The following is an 18,190-nucleotide window of genomic DNA, read 5'->3' on the forward strand; positions in this document are numbered from 1 at the left end:
TGTCCCAGCCCGCTGGGCCTTCCCGGCAGGAGTCGCGACGGCAGGCGCGCCTTCCAATCGGCGGCGAGTGACGCGTCCTCGCGGAAGTGACGGCAGCCGCGGGTCCAGTGGGGGCGGTGGGGACGATGCGGGGACTGAGGCGGCGGTAGCCGGTAACCGTTGTGTGTGAAGATGGAGGTGAGAACTTGAGCGCTGAGCAGGCTGCCGAGAGAGCGGAGGCGGGACGCGGGGCGGCGGGGCGGTTGACGGGGCTGCAGAGGGAGTGGGGTTTGGGGATGGAGGGGGGGGGGGAGCGTTGTGGTCTGAATGTCGGGGTCAGCATCGGTCGCTCCAAGCTAAAACTCCCTTCTCGCCTCACTTCTCCCCGCGGCTTTCCTTTGGCTCCCAGTTTCCCGGAGGAAACGACAATTACCTGACGATCACAGGGCCCTCACACCCCTTCCTGTCAGGGGCCGAGGTGAGCACGGGCTGCGGGCGCGGGCGCGGGGGCAGGGCCGGGGCGGAGGAGGCGGTGGGAGGGGGCGGAGGGGGGGGGCCGGGGCCGGCGGCCGAGGCCGCTGTTGGCACCCAGACTCTTCTGGACCCTGAGGACTAGTGGGGAGGCCTGGGGGCTGCTGTCAGCAGAAAGGCGGGGCGGAGGAAAGAGCTAACCTGCTTCCGAGTGCCCCCGGAGGGGAAGACGGAGGGGAATTGTCTCCTCTGGTTGGGGGCGAAGTAATTGCAGGGACGATCCTGAGGGAATGGCCGGGGGAAGAGAACATTTCAGCTGAAGAAACTGGGGTGCGGAGGGAAGGAGCATTGCCTGGAAGGGGTTAACACCGTGAGCATGTGTTCCTTCTTGGAACAACTCTGTGGAAGGGGGTCTTTGTTTCGTTCAGATGACCTACTCAGCGATAAAAAACAGAAGAGTTAGCTTGTTTTGCTAAGTGACAGGACGAAAGGAAGTCGTTAACCAGAGAACATGAAAGGAGTGAGGCATGTGCGTCTGTTTGCCAGTGACTCAGGTTGCTTCACCTTTGCATGTCACGGTCTCTCCAGCTGTCAGATGGCTACAATGGTCGTTTCTTGTGATGTTGATAAACAGAAGTATTGGCGTGGCTCCGTGGTTGAGCGTGGAGCTATATCAACCAGGAGGTCGGTTCCATTCTGGTCAAGGGCACATGCCTGGCTGCGGGCTGGATCCCCAGTAGGGAGGTTCAGGATGCAGCTGATCAATGATTCTCTCTCATCATTGATGTTTCTCTCTGTCCCTCTAAAAACAACTTTTTTAAAAAAAATGTATTTTTTTTAAAAAGACTCACTTAAAAGAAAGTGCATCATTGCCAGTTTCTTCTAAATCAGGTTTCCACAATTAAATTTCTCTAAACTGCGGTTAATTTCACATTGTCCACATCTAGAAACTTTCTGGGTTTGAGCCTGTCCTTTGTTTTTGCTTTTATGACTTTAAGACGTTTATAAAGACAAAAATACTTTGGCAAGAAGCTGATAACTAAATTTCAGTGGCTTCCTTTAGCTCTGGACTTTGTCATTGTTAATAGTTCTTCTCCTCATTGCCACTTCACCTTCATTTCCCGTTTGTTTTTTTTTTGTTTTGTCTGTTTGTTTGTTTTGTTTTTTAAGCTCTATTTTAATCAGATTATGGTTTTTGTTGTATCTGGTCTTATAGTGAGCCACTCAGAACTACCGTGTTTTCCCGAAAATAAGACATCCTCCGAAAATAAGACCTTCTTACAGGTTTCCTTCTGAGTGAAATATAAGGCACCCCCCCAAAAAATAAGGCCCCCCCCCCCAGGCTAAACATGAGAGATTTGGTCCACTGATTCTGAAAGAAATGGAGTCACAGGAAATTCAGGAATTGGATTGTTATGATGATATTCCAGAAGATGATGACATGATTGTCATTGAATAAATGAGTAAATTCTTGATACTGTAGGATTCACAGTTTGTCTGGTTTGTGTTGACAGCTACCATACTACCATACCATATACAGGTAATAAATATCCTTTATTTTCATTTAACAATAAATGTGTACCGTATTCTTCTTCATGGAAAAATAAGACATCCCCTGAAAATAAAACCTAGCGCATCTTTGGGATCAAACATTAATATAAGACACTGTCTTATTTTCGGGGAAAGAGGGTAGTAAAGGTAATTTAAAATTTTTTTCTTTTAGAAAAGGGGAGAGGAGAGAGGTAAGAGAGAGACATCGATTTGTTGTCCTACCCATATATGTACTCATTGGTTGCTTCTTGAATGTGCCCTGAGCGTGGATTGAATCTGCAATCTGACATGTGGGTCAATGCTCTAATCAACTGAGCTACTCAGCTACGGCATTCATTATATTGAGTACTTTCTAGGTGCTGAATTCTATGTCATGATAGGAGGCAGTGCATGGTGATGGAGAGACCTTTGTTTAAATCCTGCCTCCCTGTTTTTTTTTTATTACAATTGTCAAACAATATTATATTAGTTTTAGGTGTACAACTTAGTGACTACACATTTATATAACTTAGGAAGCGATCACCTGATAATGCTAATATGGGCAAAAGATTTGAACACATACTTCACAAAAGAACAAATCCAAATTGCCACTAGGCATCTGAAAAAGGGTCATCATCACTCATCAGAGAAATGCAAATTAAAATCAAGGAGATCCCATTGCATATCCACCAGAATGTTTAAAATAAAAAAGACTGACAATTCCAAGAGTTGACAAGGAAGTAGATAACTCTTAATCATTGCTGGTAAGAGTGTAAATTGATTCAACCACTTTGGAAAACTGACAGTATCTACTAAGGATAAGCATATAACATGCCCTGGCTGGTTTGGCTCAGTGGATAGAGCGTCGGCCTGCAGACTGAAGGGTCCCAGGTTCAATTCCGGTCAAGGGGAAGTACCTTGGTTGCGGGCACATCCCCAGTGGGGGTGTGCAGGAGGCAGCTGATCGATGCTTCTCTCTCATTGACGTTTCTAACTCTCCCTTCCTCTCTGTAAAAAATCAATAATATATATATATATATATATATATATATATATATATATATATATATTTTTTTTTTTTTTTTTTTTTTTTTTTTAAAGGATAAGCATATACCTACCCTGTGACCTAATGATTCCACTCTTTGATACACATATGGGACAAATGAGTGCATATATTCACCAAAAACATTTATGTTCACAGCATCATAGTAGCTAAGCATTGGAAACAACCCAAGTGTCTGTAAACTGGTACATCTGTAAAAAGGAATACTACACAGTAATAAAAAATGAACTATTAATAAATGCAATTTGGATAATCTCAAAATTATAATGTAAGCAACAGAAGCCAGACATAAAAGAATAGACACAACATGAGTTTATTTTTAATGAAGAAATATGCAATACTAAACTCCTACATAATGAAGAGGTGATATGCAAATTAACCCTCACACCCTCACTAGATGGTTGCCTATAGCCAGGCCAGTAGGGGGGTTAGTGAGGGATGACCAAATGACTGAATAACAGGCTGTGTGGGGCAACCAGTTGTGGGGGAAGGGGCTTGGGAGGGCAGTAAGAGGTGACTAGGCCAGCGGGGGAGGGGTGCATTTGGGGGAAATTAGGCCGGCAGTGGGGGCAGTGAGGGGCAAACAGGCTGATGGAGGGGGGCAGTAAGGGGTGACCAGGCTGGCGGGGGTGAGGCAGTTGGAGGCGACCTGACCAGCAGGCAGGTGAGCGATTAGGAACCAGTGGTCCAGGATTGTGAGAGAGATGTCTGAAAACAGCAGTCAGACATCCCCCAAGGGGTCCTGGATTGGAGAGGGTGCTGGCTGGGCTGAGGGGACACCCCCCCCATTCATGAATTTTGTGCACTGGGCCTCTAGTAATGATATAAATCAGAATAGTGATATTTGTTGTGGAAGGAGGGAACATTGACTGGGAAGGAGCATGAGAAAATATTTTGGAGTGATAGAAATATCTGTATCCTTGATCTGAGTGGTGGTTAATTGGATGTTAGCATATGTTAAAAAATCCATTGAAATATATATTTAAAATTTGTGTATATATAAGTTATGCTTCAGTAAATAAAAAATAATTTTTAAAGAGTACATGTCCAGAGAGAAAAGCTTAGCATTTGTTATAACATTGTTTGAGATAGGAAAAGTCTATAATCTAAAGGAATTTAATCTTTTCTTTCATTCAGGTTGGCTCCTATATAATGATACTAGTGGCCCACTGCATGAAATTTGTGAAGGGGGTGGTGTCTCTCAGCCTGGTCTGCACCCTCTTCAATCTGGGACCCCTTGGGGGATGTCTGACTGATGGTTTAGGCCCGATCCCTAAACCGGCAGTCGGACATTCCTCTCACAAGCCAGGACCATTGCCTCTAACCACTCTGCCTGCATGCTCACAAATTGCCCTCCTGCAGGCCTGCTCATCCCCAACAGCCCCCGCCTGCCAGTCTGCTCATCCTCAACTGTCCCCCCTGCTGTTCTGATCATCTCAACTGCCCTTGCCTGCCAGCCTGCTTGCTCCCATCTTGCCAGCCTTCCTGCCCCAAACTGGGCTCCCCCTGCCAGCCTGCGCCTCCAACTGCCCTCCCCTCCTGGCCTGATTGTCTCTAACTGTCTCTCTCTCAGCCCTGTCACCATGGCTTTGTCCAGAAGGATGTCCAGAAGGTCTCCCAGTCTAATTAGCATATCACCCTTCTATTAGTATAGATGGTGTTTTGAGCACTTTGGGAAAATAATAAGTCATAAGTATACTTTAATTAGAAATAGCATTTATAATATTAGAACCAGTTAATGATTTTAGGCTGAATAGTTAAAAATCACTACTATATCAGTTTAATAGATTTTTGGGAGAAGAGAGAGAGAGAGAGAGAGAGAGAGAGAGAGAGAGAGAGAGGAGGGGAGGGGAGGGGAGGGGAGGGGAGGGGAGGGGAGGGGAGGGGAGGGGAGGGGAGGGGAGAGGGAGGGGAGAGGGAGAGGAGAGGAGAGGAACATTGATGTGAGAGCAAGACATAGAGCAGCTGCTTCCTGCACACCCTCTACTGGGGATGGAGCCTGCAACCTGGGCATTTACCCTGACAGGAATGGAACTGGCAATCTTTGAGTGCTAGGGCTGACTCCCAACCAAATGACACCAGTCAGGGCTACTATGTCAGTTTTTAAGAACAATAAATTATTTAAATAACACATGGTACTAGTGTACTATTGAATAAATATGTATTGGATTAAATTTCTTTAAAATGAATAATTTACACAAGAAACTAAAATGCTGGATTGTGTGTTTTGGTATGGGAGTGTGAAATGGGAAGGAAATGGTTGTTAGTTTTTTGTTGTTGTTCCCTCAATAGGTAAGCCTCCTTATTTTATTTTAAATACTAGTGGCCTGGTGCATGATATTTGTGCATGGGAGCTGGGGGGTTCCCTCAGCCCAGCCTGCACCCTTTCCATTCTGGGACTCCTCAGAGGATGTCCAACTGCCAGTTTAGGCCCAATCCCACAGTGGTCCCTTTCGCAGTCTGGGACCACTGGCTCCTAACTGCTCACCTACCTGCCTGCCAACCTGAACACCCCTAACTGCCCTACCTTTCAACTGCCCCCCTGCCAGCCTGATCACTCCCAACTGTGCTGCCCTGCAGGCTTGCTCACCCCCAACTACCCCCCCCCCCTTGCTGGCCTGCTCGCCCCCCAACTGCCCCCTCTGCCAGCCAGCTTGCCCCCAACTGCCCCCCTTGCTGGCCTGATCACCCCCACCTGCGCGCCCCCCCCCCCCCCTGCTGGCCAGCTCACCAACAACTGCCCTCCCCTGCCGGCCTGATTGCCCCCAGCTGCCCCCCCCTTGCCAGCCTGCTCGCCCCCAGCTGTCCCCCCTTGCCTGCCTTATCGCCCCCAACTGTCTCCTTCCTCCCCCACCCCCCACCAGCCTGCTTGCCCCCAATTTCCCCTCTACGCCAGCCTTATCGTCCCTAACCAACTCTGCCTCGGCCAAGCCACCATGACTTTGTCCAGAAGGATGTCCTTCCAGAAGGTCTCCCGGAAATTCTCCTAGTCTAATTAGCATATTACCCTTTTATTAGTATATATTTTTTATTTTGGAGAGTAAGGGAGAGGGAGAGAGAGATAGAAACATCAGTGACAAGAGAGAACCATTGATCAGCTGCCTCTTACATACCCCACTTTTGGGATCAAGCCCACAACTCAGTCATGTGTCCTGACCGGGAATCAAACAATGACTTCCTGGTTCATAGGTCAGTGCTCAACCACTGATTCATACCAGCTGGGCAACCTCCTTATTTTATAAACCATAATACCCAAACTGCTTCTTCCCCCTAAAAGGCCCAGGAATTTAACAGAGAAGGGGAAAAAAGCTGAGTGAGAAGGTAACTTCATCATGTTTCTATTTTCTCCTTCTGTGCTCATATCATTTATATTTACTTTGATACTTGATAGTTACCTTTGTTTTATATTTGATAGTCTAGAGCAGTGTTTCCCAACCTTCTCTCATGATGAGAATCACCTGGTGGAGTTGTTAAAACACAGATTCCTGAATCCCAACTAAGAAGTGCTAAACTAGAATTTTTGGGAACATATAGGTAAAATTGTATACTTAACTAGTGCTCTAACACAGATGTTATATACAGAGCACTAAGTTAGGTATGCAATTTTACCTATATGTTCTCAAAAATTCTAGTTTAGCACTTCTTAGTTGGGATTCAGGAATCTGTGTTTTAACAACTCCACCAGGTGATTCTCATCATGAGAGAAGGTTGGGAAACACTGATGTAGTAGATCCACCAAAATAAGTTTGGATTTTCATAATTGGATTTTAATCATAATCTTTCAAATCATTTGTGTAGTAAAGGGATTTAGAGAGAGTCTCTGTATTTATTCTAGCATGTGGTTTACTCTTCTGTATTCTTATTCATTGCCATTATTTTTAAAATATATTTTTATTGATTTTAGGAATGGAGAGGGAGATAGAAACATCAATGGTGAGAGAGAATCATTGATCAGCTGCCTCCTGCACGCCCCCTACTGGGGATTGAGCCCACATCAAGGCTTGTGCCCTTGGCTGGAATCAAACCTAGGACCCTTGAGTCCACAGGCCCGACGCTCTATCCACTGAGCCAAACCAGCTAGGGCTTATTGCCATTATTTTACTCTTTCTACTTAAAGGAAGAAAATCAAATAAGCAAAACAACGTAACCCACCTCCCTGCTCTCCCCCCAAAACATACACAATACCATTAAAGCCACAGATAATGACTGACAAAGATGTTTTCAGGAGGTTGAACATACAAAGAATGCCTTGTTAATTCGATACAATGGAATCTCAGCATGTATGTTTTTTTAGTGTAGTGCATGAGAGCACTCCAGATGGTTTATGAGGGTTAGTCCTTTGTAGAACACTCGTCTCTTATTTTGGATATGAATTTTTATTCTTTTAGAGTTTTCATTAACAAATCATTTCATATCTCAGCAGAGTTGCTTTTTTATTTGTATGGTAAGCATTATTTGTTGTGGATAGGCATCTTTTTACTTTGCCAAAACAATCTGTATCTTTAAAATTTTTTCAAACTACTATTATATAACATTGATCTAGCATAATAAATGTTTCCCCTGTTCTTTTTCCTGTCTCTGTAGCTTGTTTGTTTGCATGAGAATTTGGTTTAAAAAAAAATCTTTGTACCCACTTCCTGAAAAGTGCTCACGTGAATCTAAACTGTATTTTCGGTGTCATGTAAGCTCTTGGTTGGTTAGAGTGCTGTCCCAGTACTCCAAGGTTGCGGGGATTGAGCCCACAACTCGGGCCTGTGCCCTGACCAGGAATCGAACCATGACCATCTGATTCATAGGTCAACATCCAGACATTGAGCCACGCCTGCTGGGTGCCATTTTAATGTCAAAAGAAACCATAACATTTAATGTGTCTTATGTCAGCAATTGGTCTGTTAGCTCTGTGTGTGGTGGCCCCATTCGGAATAGAAAGAGTGTATTATTTTTGTAGTTGGACTCAGAGGAAGGGATTGAGTCTTTAGCCAGCTGGAGTAATCTTTTTCTTCCTCACTTAACAGAAAGGCTTAGTCAGAGCAAGATTATGTTCAGGAGCTGATAAAAAACCAGTTTGCCATTTAAAAAATAATTATGGAATGATTCATTAATATGTGTTTCATCATGTGCAGGGGCCATGCTAATTAATCATCCAATTTTAGTTTATGCGCTGCCAGAGTGAGCACCAGTTTATCTTTTGACAGTAGCTCTTATGTTTTTCTCTTCACTATTATCCTTATTTTGGCATTGTTAGATTTTTCAAAAATACTATACAAATAGGAATCTTATTTGTTGTTAACGTCATGATTTCTAAAATGGAAAAGATATAGCAAACTCTTAAGTGCATACATTTTAGAGGGAGGTAAGGTACCCATGATAGGAAAAGTTTCAAAGGAACATAAAACAACAGAATTTAATTGTCAGGTTGACAATGAATTTCTGTGGTCTAACAGCTTAGGCGTAGTAGTAGTGAAATCTTTAGGATCCTTGGAGAGACTTTCATAGCTAAACAGGTAATAAAGTCTGAGTCGTTACTAATGCTGCCGAAAGGATTATTCATTAGAATAATAGACATAATATTTTAGGGCCGCTGAGATGATAAAAATAGAAGAGATAAAAAAAAAATTCAAAATTGTGATTGATGTTGACAGCTTTGTATGTGCCATACATCCAAGGATATGAGACAGAGAGGTTTAGTTGTAAAACTAAACAGGTCCTAAGAAATTGATAACAAAAATAGGATCCCGGTTGGGAAGAGGTACACTGAGAATTCTCAGTACTCAGCCATGTTCTTCACTTACAAGTATACAATTTCTCCTCTTCCCACTAATTATTTTTCCTCTCTTTTCCCCCCTTACAGACATTCCATACACCAAGCCTTGGTGATGAAGAGTTTGAAATCCCACCTATCTCCTTGGATTCTGATCCGACATTGGCTGTCTCAGATGTGGTTGGCCACTTTGATGATCTGGCAGACCCATCCTCCTCTCAGGATGGCAGCTTTTCAGCCCAATATGGGGTCCAGACATTGGACATGCCTGTGGGCATGACTCATGGCTTGATGGAGCAGGGCGGGGGGCTCCTGAGTGGGGGCTTGACCATGGTAAGGGGCAAAATATGTTTAGGCTTACCCAAACTCCTAGGCATGGTGTTAGGGAAGATAAAAGGGATTCTGTTCCCTGTTGCACTTGAGTATTACATGTTTCTCTTGTGGATGAAGGCTCATTGATAAAGACTTAAAGTACATTGAATGAATGAAATGTATCATCTGAGTGAATTTTACTTGAAAAATGGTTTAAAATAGTAGTGTCCCGTCACCTGAAGATTAATCCTGAATTGAAGATGATTTGTGATTTGCAAGCAGTCTCCCCCTTTTAATATAGCCTTCACATCCTAGGATCCAAATGTGCGTGTGATAGCTGACACATTGATTTATTCAAAAACAGTCTGAACAAAATGTATTAACTGTGGGTCAGTAAGTGTTATAAATCAGTATATTGGGCTTTCAGCACATCTCATTAGTAGCACATCTCCACACATTTAATATGAAACATCTTGACTTCGGCCTTATTACTCGATTGCCTGTGTATTGCAACTTTAAAATCCATCATTTTAGCAGTGTACACAGAAGTTTTTCTTTAATCCTTGTGTCATTACTACCTCCAGATTACCAAATAATTTATTAACTCTTTAATTTGTCCAAAATTAAGACCTCTGGTTATTTTTAGTTGTTTTAGAACAGGCTTTGGAATACAAAGAAGTGACTTTACTAATTTATGTACTTTATTAAAAAGCAATGTTTTATATGTAGACAAATTATTTTATGTTTAGAGTCTAAACAATGGTACAATGTAGATGAGTAGGGTGTTTATAAACTGTCCTGAACTCGGTGGGGGGAAGAGTGGTGTTCTTTATATTTAATGTTTAATTAGTCCTTCTGCTTTTCTCAGGACTTGGACCATTCTATAGGAACTCAGTATAGCGCCAACCCACCTGTTACAATTGATGTACCAATGACAGACATGACGTCTGGCTTGATGGGGCATAACCAGTTGACCACCATTGATCAGTCAGAACTGAGTTCTCAACTTGGTTTAAGCTTAGGGGGTGGTACCATTCTTCCACCTGCCCAGTCACCTGAGGATCGTCTTTCAACCACCCCTTCACCTACTAATTCACTTCATGAGGATGGTGTTGAGGATTTCCGGAGGGTGAGGCATTCCCTGCCAAAAATGAAATCTGCCCTGATATTCTGGGATAAAACTCTTGGCACACAGAGAACTTTACACCTGTTCTGCCATCTCCTCTAGTCTTTTCTGGGTATGGGGTCCTGCCTCTCAATTTATAGTGTGTAAAGTTCCTCCCAGTCTTCATTCTTATTGGACCCCATATACTTTATTAATATCTTAATCCTATTGCCTCTATTTTTAGTATTTCTGAAAATTCCTCCATGTAGCTAGTTTCCCCATATAAAAGTCCTTTTCTTGTAGTTCTCCAGATATACTTCCCTTCTTCCTTCTTGTAATTCTCTCTTTTTCCCCTGCAGCAACTTCCCAGCCAGAAGACAGTTGTTGTGGAAGCAGGGAAAAAGCAGAAGACCCCAAAGAAGAGAAAAAAGAAAGATCCTAATGAACCTCAGAAACCAGTTTCCGCATATGCCTTATTCTTTCGTGATACACAGGCTGCCATCAAGGGACAGAATCCCAATGCCACTTTTGGAGAAGTTTCAAAAATTGTGGCCTCCATGTGGGACAGTCTTGGAGAGGAGCAAAAACAGGTGAGCAAACAATGAGGAACTAGTGGATAGGGAATGTTCTAGAAGTTTTTAAGTAAAGGGCTGATGAAACTTAAGTTTTATTTTAACTTTCTTACGTGTTTATCACCTCTTTGTTAATGTCATTTACAGATCATCCTTTGTCTTAGAAGCTGCAGCCATATACTAACTAAAAAGTATCAATTATTATATTGATAGAAACACTGAATCTAGCTTTTCTAAGCCTTTTTTCCCCCACTGTAAAATTAGGCTGTTTCTTCATAAGTTGCATGTTGTGGCTAACTCTAAAATCTACTAAGTTTAGATTTAGAATTTAGGAATTTTCTCATTGGCTTATTTTACAATTAAAAACTATGATTAATCTCCCTAAATTTAATGTGGATTTTTTTTTTTTTTTTTTAATGAAAATTGTGCCTGGCCACCAAGCTCAGTGGTTGAGTGTGAACCCCGGTCAGGGCACATAGGGGCATGCAAAAGTTAGCTAATCAATGCTTTTGAGCACCCCTGATGGTCAGTGCGCTCCCATAGGGCTCATGGCTGGCAAGCACAGCAGTGGTGTGGGAGCCTCCCAGCTCTGTGGCAGTGCAAAGGACCCCTTGGGGTCCCAGACTGCAAGAGGGCACAGGCTGGGCTGAGGGACCCTCCAGTGCACGAATGTTGTGCAATGGGCCTCTAGAATTTAAAATAAATAAATAATGAAAATTGTGATACTATGTAATAAAGGATAGAATTGAAATGGCTATAATTATCATACACTATCTAGGTTTTGTGTGAAAGAGAAATTGCTACTTAGTTTGAAAAGAGTAAATTTATTCTAGATAACTGTATTAGTTATCTGTTGCTACTCAAAGCACCACAAATTTTTAAAATGGCAATTTATTATTTCCCATGATTCTTCAAATTGATTGGGTGGTTTTCCTAATGTTCTTTCCTGGGCACATTTCCGTGGTTGTAGTCAAGGGACAGCTGGTATGGCTGGCCAGGGTTACTTTGCTCCCATGTCTGGCATTTGCTGCTACCTCTTTCACACGGCCTCTATCTTCCACATTTAGATGAGCTTCTTTACAGTATGGCAAATGTTGACCAGTGATCCAAGAGGACAAAAACAGATACCCAAGATTTTTTGTGTCACTTCAGCCACATTTTAATGGTCAACGGAATTCATAGAGCTAGCCCAGATTCAAAGAAAGAGCAAATTCAAAGAAAGATTCAGCTCTTAATGGAAGAAGAGGTATACAAAATGGAAAGAGTTCTTGTAGCCATCATTGCAAACAATTTAACACTTTAAATATATATATATTTTTTATTGATTTTTTTATAGAGAGGAAGAGTGAGAAATAGAGTTAGAAACATTGATGAGAGAGAATCATCGATCAGCTGCCTCTTGCACATCCCTAATGGGGATGTGCCTGCAACCAAGGTACATGTCCTTGACTGGAATCGAACCTGGGACCCTTCAGTCCGCAGGCCAACCCTCTATCCATTGAGCCAAACCGGTTTTGGCGATTTTAATTTAACACATTTTTTAAGGGAGAGTATACTGGTTAGGCACAATCCCAGGCTATGCAGACTACTGATCTGAAATAATTTGGGGGTCAGGATTTGTTTTGCTAATCGAAGTAGGCATGGGTTGGTGTTAACTTTAGAAGTGTAGTTATTCTGGCAAGATTCTTTTCTTTAAAAAAAAAATATATATTTTATTGATTTTTTTCAGAGAGGAAGGGAGAGAGATAGAGTTAGAAACGTCGATGAGAGAGAGTCATCGGCTGCCTCTTGCACACCCCGTACTGGGGATGTGCCTGCAACCAAGATACATGCCCTTGACTGGAATCGAACCCAGGACCTTTCAGTCCACAGGCCGACACTCTATCCACTGAGCCCAAACTGGTTTCGGCTCTTTTCATTTATTTAGTTTTCTTTTTTCCTTTTTTATTAATTTCAGAGAGGGAGAGGGAGAAATAGAAACATCAATGATGGGAGAGAATCATTGATTGGCTTCCTCCTGCACCCCCCTTACTGGGGATCGAGCCTACAACCCAGGCATGTGTCCTTGACCAGTACTCAAACCTGGAACACTTCAGTCCGTAGGTGTCCACTGAGCCAAACCAGCCAGGGTTGGCAAGATTCTTGTTGATTGGCTGGCTTTCAGATGCTTGGTCACTGGAAAGTCTGGCATGGAGGCTGTCTTGATTACTAGCTTTCAAAAGTATGTTCACTAAAAGGGAATTGCCAGTACTTATTTTAAAAATACATATATCTTTATTGATTTTAGAGAGGGAGAGAGAGAGAAACATCAGTGATGAGAAAGAATCTTTGATAAGCTAACTCCTGCACACCCTACACTGGAGAGAAAGCCCACAATCCAGGCATATGCCCCGACTGGGAATCAAACCATGACCTTCTGGTTCATAGATCGATGCTCAACCACTGAGCAACACTGGCCAAGCTGGAGTTGTCAGTATTCAGATTGAGATTGTCATTCAGTGATGAATAGAATTATCAATCTTTTGCTGGGACCGGTTTGGCTCAGTGGGTAGAGCACTGGCCTGCGGACTGAAAGGTCCTGGGTTCGATTCTGGGCAAGGGCATGTACCTTGGTTGCAGGCACATCTCCAGTAGGGGGTGTGCAAGAGGCAGCTGATCGATGATTCTCTCTCATCGATATTTCTAACTCTCTATCCCTCTCTCTTCCTCTCTATGAAAAATCAATAAAATATATTTTAAAAAAAAAGAAAAAAAGAATTATCAGTCTTTTCTAGGCGTTTGGGCACTTCTTAAACAGTTTTTCTTTCCTGCAGGTATATAAGAGGAAAACTGAGGCTGCCAAGAAAGAGTATCTAAAAGCTCTGGCTGCTTATAAAGACAATCAAGAGTGTCAGGTAAGAGGGTTATGGCAGATGGATATTTAAACCAATAAAATATTTTTCAAGCTGTTTATTAGTTACTAGAGCCCAGTGCATGGAATTCGTGCATGGGCAGGGTTTGGGGAGGGGGTGTGGGGGAGTCCCTCAACCCGGCCTGAACCCTCTCCAATCCAGGACCCCTCTTGCAATCGGGGACCACTGGCTCCTAACTACTCACCTGCCTGCCTGCCTGATTGCCCCTAACCACCTCTACCTCGGCCCTCACTACCAATGGCTTTGTCCAAAAGGACATCTGGAATATGCCTGGTTTAATTAGCATATTATCCTTTTATTAGTATAGATAATACCACCAAAAACCTGTGCAACCTCTTAATAACTAGTTAAAGCTTAGAAATATATACAGCATGGTTTCTTGCTGGAGTTGTCAGTATTAAATCTTACTAAACAGTAAATCTTACTAAATCCATCATAAATCTTACTAAAGAGTCTTTGTGAGTTTGTTTTTATTGTTTACTTTAGACAGGGTAGCACCCACAGCTGTTGTTTTTCTTTCTCCCCCCCCCCCCCCCGCCCCCCTCCTCCCCCCCCATCTATCATTGTCTTTTGGGAGGTGATTAAAGTGAATATGTCCCAGGGAATACAGTAAATTTCTGAATGGCTTTTTTTTTTTTGGTCGTCTTTTAGGCCACTGTGGAAACTGTAGAGCTGGATCCAGTGCCACCATCACAGACTCCTTCTCCACCTCCTGTTGCTACTGTTGACCCAGCATCTCCAGCACCAGCCTCAACAGAGCCCCCTACCCTGTCTCCTTCCATTGTTGTTAACTCTACTCTTTCATCCTATGTGGCAAATCAGGCAACTTCTGGGGCTGGGGGTCAGCCTAATATCACCAAGTTGATTATTACTAAACAGGTGTTGCCCTCATCTATTACCATGTCCCAAGGAGGGATGGTTACTGTTATTCCAGCCACAGTGGTGACCTCCAGGGGGATCCAACTAGGCCAAAGCAGCACAGCTACTATACAGCCCAGTCAACAAGCCCAGATTGTTACTCGGTCAGTGTTGCAGGCAGCAGCAGCAGCTGCTGCTTCTATGCAACTGCCTCCACCCAGACTACAACCACCTCCATTGCAACAGATGCCTCAGCCCCCCACTCAGCAGCAAGTGACCATTCTGCAGCAGCCTCCCCCTCTCCAGGCCATGCAACAGCCTCCACCTCAGAAAGCTCGAATCAATTTACAGCAACAGCCACCTCCTCTGCAGATCAAGATTGTGCCTGGACCCACTCTGAAAATGCAGACCACCTTAGTCCCACCAACTGTGGAAAGTAGTCCTGAGCGGCCTATGAACACAAGCCCTGAGGCCCATACAGTGGAGGAGACCTCTACTGATACGATCTGTGAGATGATCACAGATGTAGTTCCTGAGGTGAGCCAGTTTTCAAGTCTTTCCTTTGATGATCAGTCTCCTCTGTTGATCCAATAAAAGTAGGGGTTGCCATAAGCACTTAATGCTCGACAACCAGGAGTATGAAACAGCTTGTAAAGGACAGTTCCCACCTGTAACACTCTGTAATGTTCTTGGTGAAAAGCATTATGGGGCCTCCTTTCCCAGACTACTCTTTAAGCAAAATACTGTGATTTGACTAGAGAGGGTACAACCCAAGCCCAGGGTTATACCCAAGGATCCTAAGCTTTGGAGATTTAAGTGCTTCCATTTCTCCTATATCTGGACTGCTTGGCTTGATGTTTTCAGTGGGGAGATGGATAGGGGATATAGCTAGAAAAATTCAATTGGTTCACATCAATGAGTCCAAAGTGACATAAACAGATGTACATTACCTTAACTTTAACTTATACATGGCCAATGGTTATTTTTAAATATGGATCTGTTTGACTAGCACCACAATTGATGAAGCAGTAATTTAAAGAAAAGTAATCCCTCTATCAGGAGGAAACTATGAATCTCCAAGTTCTTTCACTTTTTCTAATGGCACATTTTATCCTCTCTTAAATCTCGCAATCTTAGTTGAGGTGACCCAACCTCTTTTCACATTCTGCTTTTGATTTTATATATTCAAGTGTGAAATAAGTCAATGATGGGTAAGATTAAAATTAAAGAATGTAAAACTAGTAGTTGACCCTTCACATACATGGATTCCTAACCTGGATCAAAAATAGTGACCCTTAAACTGCAGGTAAATCTGCATACTCTTGAGTGGACCCTCGCAGTTCAAAACTCCATTGTTAAAGGGTCAATATACTAGCATATAGCCAGCAGTCTCCTAATGGGAAGAAGCTTCATATCAGTCTGCTTGACAAAGTTCTAAAACTGGATAAAAAGTGGAATACCAAAAACTCACCTTCTTTTGAAATGTTACCCCATGTGTGGGATGTTAACTCCTATTGCTCCATTGGGTCCCAAAGTTAATTTCACTAGTGGCTGGCAAGGTAGGTAGCATATCTAATCCATCTTTGGTGCTTTCTTCCTCATAGGTTGAGTCTCCTTCTCAAATGGATGTTGAATTGGTGAGTGGGTCTCCAGTGACGATCTCACCCCAGCCTCGCTGTGTGAGGTCTGGTTGTGAGAACCCTCCCGTTGCGAGTAAGGATTGGGACAATGAATACTGCAGCAATGAGTGTGTGGTGAAGCACTGCAGGTGAGTTATAGTTTCCCTTATAATTCAGGTGTTGCTAAAATTAACTATTGGAAAACATGGTAACCTGAGCATGTCAGTATTACGTTAGATAGAGTATACCTTACCTTAGGTAAAGTAAGTTATGTCTGATTGTGAGACTGACTATCATACAAGTTCCCCTGCTTATAAAGAGCTTACATTTGCTACACAGACTAATTAGCAGTCATGCTTCCCAGGTACCACATTTACCTTTAGGTATACTCTTTAAATGTATGATGACACATTAAGCAGTTAGTGACTGAATATTAGCTTCGCCTATCTCCTTAGTGCAAATCAGAACACTTAGGGAATTAGAATTTGAGGAAGAATGGATAAGTGATAAATAGCATAATAAGGTGCTAAGTATGGCAGGAGTTGGAGTTCTGAAGATTTTGTCCATCTTCCCAAATTTTCTTGGGATTTATCTACATTCATGAAACCAGGCATTGGTATTTTCTATGTCAGATCATCTTCCGTAAACTAGGATTGCCTATACTGTTGACTTTTAGGTCCATTGCCCTAATATTCCTACTGAGTGATACCATTTAACTTTGATGCTATAGGAAGTTAACTGAAAACCTATTTGTTTAAGACATAATTAAGAAAGAATACATCTAAACTATAATTCTATTTGTATCTTTTTTTTCCTCTTAGGGACGTCTTCTTGGCCTGGTTAGCCTCTAGAAATTCGAACACAGTGGTGTTTGTAAAATAGTCCTTCCTGATCTCCAAGCCAGTGAAGATTTATCTGCCAGGAACATGTCCAAGACCCTGCTTTTAAAACTCAAGCTGGGCTTCTGATAGTACCTGAACTGAGCCCATGATGGTCCCTTCATACTTCTCCTCTTCCATAGCCAGGCTATGGAGCAGGGTCATTGAGTTTGCTGTAATCTGGGGTTGCTTTTTACTTCCAAGTACAAGCAGAGATGCCAGTGACAATAGCAAAGGAAAGGGTGACGGGAATATGGACAAGCAGAACATAGGGGTGGTGGGAAGGGGGGGGGGTGGTTTGAGGAAACTTGTTAGTATAATTGTCATAGGATTTGCCTAAAAGATTAAAATTATGAGAGTACATATAAGCTTTGAGCCTACCACTGTGTGCATCCATTTTAAAAGGAATAAAAGGTTAAATTTAAGGATACCTTTTAAACAGAGAGCTAGTAATGCACATCTATACATTGCTTTGAGAAAAAAAGGTTTTCAATACAGGCACACTGGGCTATATGGAAAATAACATCATTTAGGATTTTCTTATTCTTCTTTACAAATATTTCTGCAGTCATTGTCTTTTCTTACCTCAGCTATCACAGTTTCTGAGTGTGAAAGGCAGAACTCTACATCTTTAATAGAAGTTTCACCAGTCTAAAGTTGTATTCAGTTGTGTTTGATAAGCTATCTTTAAAAAAATATGCCAGAAGTGGTTTCACTTACCTAATTTACGTAAGCCTATTCTCTGCACATCCTAAGCACTTAATCTAAAATGCACTTATATTACTTTTCTTGAAAATTTAAGTCAAAGAATAGACTACCAAGCACAGTTGTAACAGGATCAGCAGATATTTAGAGCATATAGCCCTAGTGATAACCTTAAGGGAAACTCAAATCTTACCTTGAGAAATGCTGTCCCCAAGAGCCCTTTATTATCATGTTCATGTAGTATTAATTACTAATCACTTTCATCCTATACTGAATAATCAACATTTAATGCTTCCCATGCATTCATTTTGTTTGAACCCTTACCACAGCCAATGAAGTAGGTAATATTTCCAGTTTACATTATCAGGAATCATACTGAGGGATGAGTTACATGAGTCCACACACTGTTAAGTGGCAAAGTCAAA

The 18,190-nt window shown here is 42.5% G+C and overlaps 1 protein-coding gene across 1 annotated transcript; it reads left to right on the plus strand.

Annotated features, from left to right (window-relative positions):
• Positions 1-65: 65 nt before the first annotated feature.
• TOX4 (TOX high mobility group box family member 4) lies at positions 66-18,063 on the plus strand. Its single transcript, XM_084862924.1, has 9 exons — positions 66-177; positions 389-457; positions 8,895-9,137; positions 9,985-10,245; positions 10,581-10,811; positions 13,607-13,687; positions 14,357-15,100; positions 16,168-16,331; positions 17,004-18,063. The coding sequence occupies exons 1-9, from the start codon at positions 172-174 to the stop codon at positions 17,062-17,064; spliced, it is 1,860 nt and encodes a 619-aa protein (XP_084719050.1). The 5' UTR covers positions 66-171; the 3' UTR covers positions 17,065-18,063.
• The last annotated feature ends 127 nt before the right edge of the window (positions 18,064-18,190 follow it).

The sequence above is a fragment of the Pipistrellus hanaki genome (genome assembly GCF_964339955.1).
Source record: "Pipistrellus hanaki genome assembly, chromosome: 1".
Taxonomy (NCBI): domain Eukaryota; kingdom Metazoa; phylum Chordata; class Mammalia; order Chiroptera; family Vespertilionidae; genus Pipistrellus; species Pipistrellus hanaki.

What these genes read in the sequence shown, in the direction of transcription:
- TOX4 (XM_084862924.1), top strand. An exon ending in CCTTCCTGTCAGGGGCCGAG is followed by an intron (nt 458 to 8,894) that starts GTGAGCACGGGC and finishes CCCCCCTTACAG; the next exon opens with ACATTCCATACACCAAGCCT. An exon ending in TGTGTGGTGAAGCACTGCAG is followed by an intron (nt 16,332 to 17,003) that starts GTGAGTTATAGT and finishes TTTTCCTCTTAG; the next exon opens with GGACGTCTTCTTGGCCTGGT.